The sequence below is a fragment of the Eptatretus burgeri genome, chromosome 6, assembly GCF_056783735.1.
Source record: "Eptatretus burgeri isolate ZD-2024b chromosome 6, Ebu_testis_v1, whole genome shotgun sequence".
NCBI classification, from domain to species: Eukaryota; Metazoa; Chordata; class Myxini; order Myxiniformes; family Myxinidae; genus Eptatretus; species Eptatretus burgeri.
In genome coordinates, this window is record NC_140966.1 from 60080332 (window position 1) to 60093045 (window position 12714).

At 45.4% G+C, this 12714-nt stretch overlaps 1 protein-coding gene across 1 annotated transcript in view; it reads left to right on the forward strand.

Annotated features, from left to right (window-relative positions):
- The window catches only part of ST3GAL3 (ST3 beta-galactoside alpha-2,3-sialyltransferase 3), a 107666-nt gene that overhangs the window by 23843 nt on the left and 71109 nt on the right, over positions 1-12714 (forward strand). Inside the window, exons 3-4 of the mRNA XM_085886934.1 lie at positions 238-341; positions 12255-12264. Coding sequence (XP_085743060.1) covers positions 238-341; positions 12255-12264 — 114 coding nt within the window. The remainder of the gene's footprint in view (positions 1-237; positions 342-12254; positions 12265-12714) is intronic.

A 12714-nucleotide genomic window follows, 5' to 3' on the forward strand; every position in this document is an offset into this window, starting at 1 on the left:
CCGTGATCACGATTGGCAGAAGGCGACGGTGCAGGGCCAATAAAACGGCTCGATTGGAAGTGACGAGGACGGGAGGATAGAAAGGTTCTGTTCGGGGAAAAGGGGAAGAAGAAGATCGGTAAAGAGAAACCGTTCTGGTGGAGGCTGTTGTGCTGGGAGCGTGCTGTGTTGTTGCGCTGATTCGGCCCTGGTTTCATCGTGTCTTGTGGCCTTGCTGAGCCTCGTGTCTCACCTCAGTTGGCTCTGGGGTTTCTGCTGGCTCGGAGTACGGGGTCGAACGGCGGGCGGACCTGCCTCCCTCTCCTGCTCGCAACTCGGCGCCAGAACTGGCTCCCCGGCGGCTGTGAGCGGACTTGGGCCGACACAAGGAGGTCGACAGCACCACGGTATCTCCTGCCCCTGACGAGCGCAACGCCAGCTCGTCCGACGCCAATCCAGGGACTGTTGCGACCACACCACGGGCCAGCCTGACCACCAGGACCAGCTACGTTGTGTGTGTGTGTGTGTGTGTGTGTGTGTGTGTGTGTGTGTGTGTGTGTGTGTGTGTGTGTGTGTGTGTGTGTGTGTGTGTGTGTGTGTGTGTGTGTGTGCGCGCGTGTGTGTGTGTACCTGGCACCTTAGAGGGTTTGAGATTGGTATATCCATTGGAATTGTTTGTGTTTTCCCCACGCCCAAACCCACACTACCATCCCGTCGAATCGCCCCGGATCCCTCCTCTTGCCGAGTCTTTTTATTTCTGGTTAGAGAAATAAACATCATTAACTCAGTGAAAAGCGACTCGTGCCACCTTCCTCGTCCCGTTTGCGGTAGAGCGATTAGAACCACCATCTTTGGGTTGTAAAGGATAAACCGCCTCCATCGTTTCGGCTCATTCTATGTTAGCGGGACTGTTCAAGTCCCGTGGACGTCACAATACCAAGCTTGCACACTAAAAACTCGGCTCGCCGTCACACGATCCCTATGAAATTGCTGTTGCACTTAGCGGACATGCCGACAATGTTTGGGAAGCCTTGGCGTTCCATAGTACCATTTGCATTTTGCACAATGCGTATTTTTGTCATTCCCTGTGTACGGTCTGTCGTCTGCTACCAGCTATGTTGTACTGCTATCCCGTGCATTTGCACGGGTATCGCTAGTTCTCTTTAATATTAGCCACGCGCTGTATTGAAGGATTTCACTTGTTTTTGTCGTTTTTTCACGAAGTACTGTGATGTCTTCAATAACCACAACCTAAATGTGAATGCTACAGCTTGTTTCACATCCATGTCAAAAGATTGCTTGCTTTGGGATGCCCCCTGTCGCCACTGCAACAGAATGGCAGTTGTCTTTTTTTTTCTTTTCTTCAAAAATCATGATCTTATCCACCCCCTGTTGACCCCCCCCACTCCCAAACCCACTTCCATCCAAATTTCCAGTTTTTCCTTCCTGAGAATTTGCTTTTCTGTCTGTCTTGTCCACCCTGTGTGCCCTCCCCTACCCCTCTTTCCTCACAACCTCCCTGATTTGTCCAAGTTTCTCTCTCTCTCTCTCTCTCTCTCTCTCTCTCTCTCTCTCTCTCTCTCTCTCTCTCTCTCTCTGTCTCTCTCTCTCTCTCTCTCTCTCTCTCTCTCTCTCTCTCTCTCTCTCTCCTCTCTCTGTCTCTCTGTCTCTCTGTCTCTCTGTCTCTCTGTCTCTCTGTCTCTCTGTCTCTCTGTCTCTCTGTCTCTCTGTCTCTCTGTCTCTCTGTCTCTCTGTCTCTCTGTCTCTCTGTCTCTCTGTCTCTCTGTCTCTCTGTCTCTCTGTCTCTCTGTCTCTCTGTCTCTCTGTCTCTCTGTCTCTCTGTCTCTCTGTCTCTCTGTCTCTCTGTCTCTCTGTCTCTCTGTCTCTTGTCCTTCTTCTCTGCTGTTAGTACCCCCTCCCCCTTTTACTGTTCCTTTTGTGGTTGCATCTTGATCCGTTCAGAGTTATAGCTCTTCCACTCACTTTGACGTTGTAAACAATTAAAAAAAATCTGAGTTTGATTCCTTCAGAAATTGAATTGAGATGGCTCAATGGTTAGCGCAGTACCAGCAGATTTATCCCTACCATGCTTATTTTGCATCCCTTATTGTATATCATCATTATGCCACATGCCGTATCTGGGAAGGAAGGTATCTTTGTGCCCTCATGCTATTTGATTTGCATCTTTTGTGCTATGATGACATTTGGTTTATTTTGTAGCTCACTCGTCCCCTTCCTGTTTTGTACTGGCTATTTATGTAGATGAAGAAGAGAGACAAAAGTGGTTATCGGCATAAAAAAATTGGTAAATCCTACATTTTGGTTTACGCGACTAATTGAAACAGGTAAAATACTTTGAATAAGTCCCTGTAGATTGCTTGCCTCTCTTCTCAAATTTTCCCACTGATGATGTCACGGCATGCAACCTAATTGAAAGACCAGTTTCTTGGATAATGCAGGGTGTTCAAAAATCCAAACAAACACAACCCATGCATCTATTGTATACATACACCCTGTATCAGCATTATGGTATTCTCACATAATGTGTAGTATCCAATAAATGTGGTTGTGGTCTCAGTTAGAATTAGGCCTCAGAAAAATTAGATCATTTCAATTTAGAACTAATAAGTAATTCAACAATTAGATCTCAGAATCAGGCCTTATAACATGTGTTTAAAGTTGGTGCACTTTGTTAAATAATGTGACCATTGGTATCGTGACGTCAACTTTGAGTTGAAACCCGAATACATTTGCGAACGATAAGCGATGCCTCAGTGGGCATGGAGTGTGCATGCCAAGCAGCGTACTACATTGCACAAATGGTGGTGGTTATACTAATTTTTGCCACATGGTGGTAAGTTCTTGGTCCACTTGCTTAAATATATTTTGCACTCACGTCACTGTCTCTTTTTTGTCTCTTCCTCTCATGGCTTAGCTCCAGCAAGGTTGTTCATGAGGTAGCAGCCACCTTTTCCAAGATGGCTCATCACCTCTGTATTTGGACCTCCTATATACAGGCACATTATCGATGGTACACATGCTGAAATGGAAACGCCATAAACTGATGTTGGCTTATCTTTCAGAGGGCCTCGAATGAAAACTCACCCAATTTGCAGTCCCGTTATCTGTGTTCTTTCTGTCTTCCAGTCGTTTGCTATCTTGTCAATCAAAGCATTGGCTGCCGGCAGGAACCTAGCCTTTAAGATCATCACCCAGCGCATTTATTTTTCCTAGAATGGATTACGCACATTGCAGGCAATCACTTCTGATAAACCTGTTTAATCTTAGTTTTGATTGTGGAGAGAGGTTTGTAGTACAGTCAAAATGTCGGGAGACCTCCCACAAATTGCAACAAAAGCAAACTCAACAGATTTTGATTCCTGGATATGTCCTCAGTGACAGTATAAAAATCCTAAGGGATCCTCCTGGGGGAAAGTCCTGAAATCATGGAAATCCAATATGGCCGCCACCCGGTTTCGGGGAAAATGAGAAAATTGTAAAGATTGATATTTTAAAATGTAAATATATGTTTTTCTGCATTCCAATTGTTTCTAGTTGTGGTCAGTATATTGATATACAAGAATAATTATAAAAAAGTGAAATGTATTGAGGGTAAAATAAAAAATTATAGCTTTTTTGTCCAAAAATGTCAATTTTTGTCCCGAAAAAAAATATATTTACCTGATACTGATTTTGGCTCCTGGACCAAAAAAAATAAGAAATGTTGAAGACACAAGATGAAACCAAGTCTATGGCAATACAATATAATTATGTAAATCATTGAAACATGAAAAAATTCACAATTCCACTCGGGGCAATCACATCTGCCTGATGAAGGTTTCAAAATGAAAATGAAAATTCGCATTAAACTCAGAAACTACATCCATTATAAACTAACTATACATGTTGAGAAAAATCAAGCGTATTAAAGTTGGAACTCGACAATGTCGTCATCATCCTCATCATTGTCACATGGGGTGTTTGTGCAGCCAGGGCCCCTGCAGTTTCCACAAGCTGGAGTGCACTCAACATTGTGCTTCTTGCATGTGCATCTCATGGTGCTACATTCAGCCTGGCAGTTGCACCTAATGACACGTAACATCTTTTCAGGAGCTGGAGCTATTGATGTGTGAAGTGGCACAAAACCCTCATGACACTTCTGCCAACCCCAGTCTGTCGGAAGAAGTTCATCTGCACATCCCTTCCATTCTTGGACTTGTAGATACACGCGCAGGCTGTGATACTTTGCTGCTTCTGATGTTGGTGGTAACGTCTGTGGTTGCACGTGAGAGGAGCTCCAAGCCACCTTGTCCCAGTACCGCTGATACCGGAGGGTGTCCAGGGTGTCAGTTGACTTTCCGTTGTGGATTATCACCAATGTTTTTTCTCCTGCATCTGCCACATCACATACGGAAGCTGGATATGTATCAAAAACGTTGGCCTGCTCACGGAATGCGTTGTTTGCTTTGAACTTTTTGAGGGAAGCTCCCTTTCCAATCCCATGAAGACGAGATGTCGTGTCGCACCCAATAACTGCATGTAGAAACAGTATGTGCTTGCATGTCTGTACCAATCATTTTCTTTGTAGCCTTGATGTTCCAGATGTGAGGCTTCTTCGTGTTCTTCTTTGGCTCGGGACAAAAGAAGAGGTCATGGGATTCTAAGCTTGCATGTTAACATAGGAGGACGAGGAGGTCTGTGTCATCACCAACTAACACAGTGTTGGTGACAGTAGCAGACTGCACGGCCTTCAGTACAATCAGGAGATCAGCATCCCCTGAGGCATGGTGTGTCTCACAGTTCTTCTTCTGAAGCTCTTCACCCAACATAAAAATGAATCGCTGTTTATTCTGCCTCTTGGCAAGAAACTGTTCCTTCTTCATTGTGAGACGCATGTCAGTTGTAAATGTCACAGTAGTGCCAGCATTCCCTTAGACCGTCTCTGGTGTGTCATGTCCTTCATTTTGGTACTCTCATAACCATCAAACACAACTATGGCATCTCCGCACTTTTTCGTTACATAATCAGTGTACTGGTGGCATATGTCTCTGTATGTAGATCCACGAGACCATGGAAGGCATTGAACAAGTGCCCCGCCATCCAAAACGTACTGTTGCCTATCATTGGGGATATCGGCTGGGACATCAGATCCAACAAGATCCCAGATGGCATCAGCTAAGACCGGCTTGTGTGCTTCTCGGAGCTGAAGAGAGGAATCAGAGGGCTGGTGGATAGCTGTACAGTTCATATTTGAAGGCCGACTCCAGTTCTTCTGTCTGTGCAACAGTGATCAGTCTCTGGAAGAGGAGTTGTGGGTCAACCTGGACTTGCTCTCCATCGATCTTGACAGATGACTTCATGCCGAGGGTGACAACTTGGTCTTTCCTCTTAAATGTGTACTCAGCAGGTGTTTTCCCATCCATAGATTTCAATATTTTGGCTCCTACAGCATGTGCTGTATCGACGTTGACGGTGGGGTGTGCATGAACTCCTGTGGCAATGTTCCTCAGACGTGGATCACAACTGAACAGATTCCGTTCCTGAAAATACTGAAGAGCTGATAGTGTGTCCTTCCAGTCACGAGATTGTCTTGCCTTGGTCATGTCCTTCTTCTGCTCTCCAGTGTTGTAGTTCACACCTGTGAGCTCCTGCATTGCCTGGTTTATTTCTGCACAGGCAGGCATTGATAGTAGCCATACCAGCCGTTATTACTCTGTCATTCCTCGCCCTCGTGTGAGCCCCCCGGTGGTCTTCAAACTTCTCATCAGAACTTGTTCGATGATTAGGTCAGATGAAAGACCTGCCCACAGGCAATCACTTCGTCGAACCACATGGAACCCCTCATCAAAACGTTGTTGGACATTGGGATGTTTAGTTTTGAGGTTGGACATCTGCTGCATATACACCCTCGCAGATTTGGCATATAGGTTGTGGCCCGAGGCTGCCAGGTAAGGCAGCATTTCCTGGATGGCCTGTAGATGTAGTGCCCAGTTCCCAGTGCGCTCTGCCCGGATGTATTTACGTAGAATATCTAGCGTGTCCATATACTGAACCCAGACCGCTGAAGTTCTTGAAGATATTTTTGCAGACTCGGCATGCTTCTGAAGGTGGTCTTTGATTCGTTTCAAGACGTCAGACTTGCATACTTCTTCCACAGACTGGGATTGGCAGAAGTGTGACGAGGGTTTTGTACCACTTCAGACATCAATAGCTCCAGCTCCTGAAAAGATGTCACATGTCATTAGGTGCAACTGCCAGGCTGAATGTAGCACCATGAGATGCACATGCAAGAAGCACAACATTGAGTGCACTCCAGCTTGTGGAAACTGCAGGGGCTCTGGCTACACAAACACTCCATGTGACAATGATGAGGATGATTATGACATTGTCGAGTTCTAACTTTAATACACTTGGTTTTTCTCAACATGTATAGTAAGTTTATAATGGATGTAGTTTCTGAGTTTAATGCGAATTTTCATTTTCATTTCGAAACCTTCGTCAGGCAGATGTGATTTCCCCCGAGTGGAATTGTGAATTTTGTCATGTTTCAATGATTTACATAATTATATTTTATTGCCATAGACTTGATTTCATCTTGTGTCTTCAACGTTTCTTTTTTTTTGTCCAGGGGCTAAAATCAGTATCAGGTAAATATTTTTTTTTGGGACAAAAAATTGACATTTTTGGACAAAAAAGCTATAATTTTTTATTTGACCCTCAATACATTTCACTTTTTTGTAATTATTCTTGTATATCAATATACTGACCATAACTAGAAACAATTATAATGCAGAAAAAACATATATTTACATATTAAAATATCAATATTTACAATTTTCTCATTTTCCCCGAAGCCAGGTGGTGGCCATTTTGGATTTCCATGATTTCAGGACTTTCCCTCCAGAGGATCCCTAACGACTTTTTTCTGTCACTGAGGACATATCCAGGAATGAAAATCTGTTGAGTTTGCTTTTGTTGCAATTTGTGGGAGGTTGACCAAATATTTCTGCTAAAATGCCTGTACTATTGGGGTGTTGTCGCATGTTGAGCAACTAACATGGTGGGCAATTTTTGCACTTTTCTTCCATTTGTATCCGTGAACATTTACTTTCCTGGCTGAGCAGTCATTGTGATCTGGGGAAACTTTTAAAATCCTGTGACATTGCAGATGTCTTGACATCTCCTTTATGGTGAGTCTGCCAGCTGCCCACAAACATCTACCAATCTGTCATGTGCTGCCCCCCATGCCTGCCTGAGCCCACTTTTCTGTGCAGCTGTGGAGATCTTGCTTCCTATTGAATATGCAAATTACTTGAGCTGCCTTCTCAACCCGCCCCCTCCCCCCGCCAACCCTGCCATCACACCCCAGTTTCAGTGCATGTGGTTGGCTTAACATGGGGGAGGGGGGATTTAGTTACACTTGAGGATGATATCGCAGCTTAAATTATACAGCAACTCATTTCAAAATTAACATAGGATTAAAAAGTTAAAAAAGACATAAAATGTCAGAGCCCCGATTGTTTTAGTAATTTTTCTGTTTGAAGTTAAAGGGCGAGCCCATATTTATGGACAACTAAAATGGCCACCAGTCTACCAGTTGGCCATCTTTGATCAGATCGCAGAGTAAAGTGAGGTGCACGTGTATGTTATCATGTACTGTGCTTGTGCCCTGTTTGAACAAAATTGGACCATACATGTCTGAGAAATGGTTGAGAACATATTCGACACTGGGGTTTTATTATTTTTTTTGCAACTAAAATGGCTGCCAGTCAGCCATCTTTGATCAGATCGCCAAATAAAGTTAGTTGCAAGTGCATGCCATCGTGTATTGTGCTTTTGCCAAGTTTGAATAAAATCGGACCGTGCATGTTGGAGAAATGGTTGGGGACATGCTCACCATCAGGTTTTTTGCAACTAAAATGGCCGCCAATCAGTTATCTTGGATGTGATCTCGAAATAAAAAGATGTGATTTTGTAAAGCCATCATTCATTATCTGTGTGCCAAGTTTGAACAAGATCAGTAAATACATGAAGGAAATGGTTAAGGACGTGTTTGACACCAGGGTTTTTATCCCCCGCAGCGTGGCGGAAGGGAGATATTGTTGTCACCCGGGTCGTCCGTCCGTCCGTCCGGCTGATTGGACGTCAACATTTATAGCTGTGAGTGCGATAACTCATAAACTGTTCGCCATATCGATTTGAAATTTGGGTCACACATGTACCACCTGAAAAGGAAGAACCCTATTGATTTTGGGCGTGGCCGGATCCAAGATGGCCAACTGGGGCGGCCATCTTGAAAAATTTTTTTTTTCGCCATATCGATTTGAAATTTGGGTCACACATGTACCACCTGAAAAGGAAGAACCCTATTGATTTTGGGCATGGCCGGATCCAAGATGGCTGACTGGGGCGGCCATCTTGAAAAAAAAGTTTTTGTAATAAATGGAAAAACGCTTATCTGATTTCAATTATTTTTCAATGGCGGGGGATTCCCCATCTCTGATGTGTATATTTTTACTTTCTATGCAACTAAAATGGCTGCCAGTCAGCAATCTTGGATCTGATGGATCAAAAAAAATGACGTGCATATGCATTCCATCATGTGTTGTCTTTGTGCCAAGTATGAATAAAATTGGTCCATACATGTTTGAGATGTGGTTGCGGACGCACGCACGCACGGACACAAAAATCAAGACCAAATCCATAAGCCCCTGTTTCGGGCCAAGTCCAATGGGGGCTAATTAATAATAGGGATGGGGAGATGGGAAGTTAAAATGCAATTGAAAGAAAAGTCTGAGAGAACCGAAATGGTGAACTGAAATGTACGGTGACAGCTTCCACTGCTATTCTTAACACAAACTTGAACACAGGTAGACTTGGTCAGGAACACAAGATGAATGGTGTATGCGTGTGCGTGTCGAGAGGCATGATGCAAGCACGGCCTCGGATCCCTCTCCCGGTCTGGGCTCGTATTTGGCTCTCTGTTGCTGCACGGCCCTGGCAGCATGTCCCCTAAACTAGCTATGTGGCTCGCTGTTGTCCCAGGCTGTCTGCGCTGAGCCAATTTGCATGCACGCTCTCTGGGGAGTCTCGTTTGTGTGCTCGATGATTCTGGCTAAGATGCTAGCTCTCTGAGCTGTGTGCTTAATGGCTGTTCATCTGCTCTCTGGAGGGGTCTAAGCCTTTGCTTGACTGTAAAGCAGTCATCGCTGCCTTGTACAGGCAGTCCCATGGCCCACTGTTGTGCCGGTCTTGCGCATGTGCTCTTGAGTGCAGGTTAGAACATGTGGCTATGCCTGGTTTGTAAAACCAGTGTTTGAGGCTTGACATGTCACATGTCTGTCCTCTATGTTGAGGCATGATGAAAGGACAATGGGGGTGATATATGATGCACACCAATGGGAGATGGGAAAAAAAGACAGACATGAGAATAAGGGTGACAGGGAATATAAGTAGACATCCGATTCTGATCAATGCTAATTGTGGTTTACAAACACTTTTGGTGACACTCGTTAAGATATAACTACTGAATAATTAACCCCTTATTTACGGCCAAGACATTTTCTTAACGATATATAACTGACCTGTACAATATACATTATACAATGTGGTCATGTCGCTCAGCTTCCAGTCCAGCCAGAGGGTGTTTGCCAAAATAGAAGGCATCTGGAAAATGTGGAATTGTCCTCATGGTGTCAAATTCAAGTCATTATAGGAAGGGCCATTTGTGAAGAGGTGAAGCAGCAGTTGTAGATTCAACCAACATGTGGGAAAATCCCCAAATTGGAAGGTTTTCAGTTTCATGGGCTCTTGGCGGTAATGCAGGGGCCCAGCAATTCCATCCCCCCAAAGTCACGGTACACTCAAAGTACACCACCCCCATGCCAAATAAATAGATAACAATTCCTCCAGGTGCCTTTGGTGCCCGGCGATGCTGCCTTGAAGCACTTGGAGTCGGAATTGGGAGGGAGTGGTTTGATAAATCAAATAAGTAAATTGATTGATGAATTGCATAATTAAAATAAATAATCATAAAATAATTAATTTCTCAATCAATTGCCGAATAGCATACCTAAACCACTACTGTTTCATCCGAATCTGTAACTTTTTTTTGAAAATTAAGTAATTAATCGAAAAATGAATAATTAATTGATTAATAAATAAATCAAAAATACCCTTTATAGCCAAATCACTTGGTGACTTTCATGTCCAAATATCAGTTTCCTAACTCGATATATGCCTGAGATATTGCCAGGATGAGAAATAAAATAAACAAGAACTGCCACTTTAGAACTGCTGGCAGTGATGATTGGGTACCAAGACGTCTGGCTTTGACACAACCCTGCATTGATACTGTTGTGCCGGGTTCGGTGGCGAGGACGACCGCTAGACGGAGCAATCGGGCTGCCTCCCACCGAACACCGGAATTGAAAGGTCGTCACCCCGGATAACTCCGGAGTCTACGGGTCACTTAAAGGACCGTGGTCGCCAATATTTTGATGGTGTGAAGTAGGGTCCACTTGTCTCTTCCAATTTACCTAAATACTCATGCCATCTAACTACCGGGGAAGCCACACCCTCGGCCAGCTTTGACCGAACCGAGTCGCTGTTACCGACTCGGGTCCGGCGTAACCGAGCAGGAGTCACCAAAGCCGTGCCGGTCCAAATGACAATTTACGGCACAAGCGGCCTCACTATTTCTCAAACCTGAACCATGCTAGGCCAATGATAGAAACGACAGGCAACGAGCTGGAACATTTAACAGGGGTTTATTTAGAATACGGAGGGAGACACAGAGCAGAGTTATCACGAATATGCAGGCAATGTACAGTGAGCAAAAGCACTTAACAATTTCTACTTAACAGACTGGCGCCGCACACACAGACACACACACCAAAAGAGAAATTGACCCCACCGGGTCTTTATTCGGCTCTTCAGCTCGGGAGGGAAGGCGAACTGCGGATCAGAGTCTGGCCGGGTACCTGTCCACCTCGTGCAGTTTCTTCGAGATGAGCGAACCAGGATGAGACCAGCCGCGTCGAGCGAACCAGCAAGCACAGGACCACGGAACCACCGAAAAGAACCCCCGAACCAGACACTCCACCAACGAAGCGAGGACCACCGGAGACAGCTCGCGATCTTCCTTATCCCTCCTCCCGTGCGAGGTCGAGGGATCCGCGCTGAGGGGATGAGCCTCCAGATTGGACGAGGAGTTGTTGGGCGAACAGTGGCCTCCCCCCATTGGATGGGAGGAACACTCCATCTTGTGGGGGTGGAGCCGGCACTGAGGTGATTAGCCTCCTGATTAGTTCGGTGGGGGGAAAATGGTGGCCATCCGTGATTGGAGGAGGTCCGGTGGAAGGGGGAAATGACCACCCTCCCCTGTGCGTGTCTGAGAACCCAGACGGAATAATAGGGATGGGGAACAGAACCCACGCTATTCTCCATCCACCTTTGTAGCGGGGCAGGGGGATTTCGGGTCGGCTGTCGTGCCGGTCACTGTCGATTGGACGAGCTCACGGTGGGCAGAGGAAACCTCACCCCTGTACGTGACATATTGCACTTGGGCGATGGATGGCGATGGTGCGAAGAAGTGAAGGATTGATTTGTTGGCGTTGGGTGTTGCAAAAATCTAACTAGAAAGAAACTTCGCAGCACACACATGTAATTCCCTTTAGACATAGGGAGGAATCTAACTATACACATACTTATTGAAATAACTAAGCTTAGGGACTGCTGTCTGTTTGTGTGCAAATGGCTTCCAGATCCGTAACAATACAGCACGGGATTGACGAGTTACGGACCAAGTAACACAAAGTATTCAACCTTTTTATTACTTATGCAGTTAGCCCTTTTTCCTGGGGACATTGTCAGTATCATTTGAATTGGCGTTTAAATTACCTGAACACGAAGCAATAAATGTGAGGAAAATGGGGTCGACAGGTTAAACCGGAACTCCACCGAGTAATACGAGGCCCCCTGTATATCTCTCTACTATGTGGGATTGATGAGTTATGGACCCGTATGACATTGCATTGATGTTTAAATAACCTGAACACAAAGTAATATATGTGGATACCATTGGTGCAGAGGGTAAAACGGGATTCCCTTGAGTCTAATGAGGCCCCACACATTTCTCTACGATGTGGGATTCACCATTTATGCATCGAGGAACAGGCCAAATTACATCCATTTTGTACACAGCAGACCATTTTTCCTGGGGCCATCATCGGTATCAATTGAATTGCGACTCCTGTACCCTCAAACGCGTACAGGCACAGCCAAGTGAGCCTTATGCATTTTTTTCTTAAGTTCTCCGATTCAAATTATTAAATAATTCTGCCTGCCAGACCTTGTGCCAGATCGGGTTGAAATTTGAAATGTACTGTTGCGAATTCGCGCCCGCTGGCATGCGATCGGCCACGTCACTCGAATCGCGGCATGTCGCCCACCGGACGGACAATTCAGTCGTGACCTTCTCGGAACAACGCCGGGAGCGAGTCACGGGTGGGTCTTTCGACCTCACCACAATTGTGCCAATCGGCCACCCGTGTAGGATCGGGTTGTTCGCCAAACTCGACCGACCTAAGTAGCTACGCGGATGGTTAATCGTGCGATCGTACCTCGCCTCAGGTCGACTTCGGACACGAACCACTTAAGCGGTTTGTTCCGTACTGCAGATATAACCGAGCGGAGTTATCGTCGACCTCGACGGTTCAGATTAGTTACCGGGAA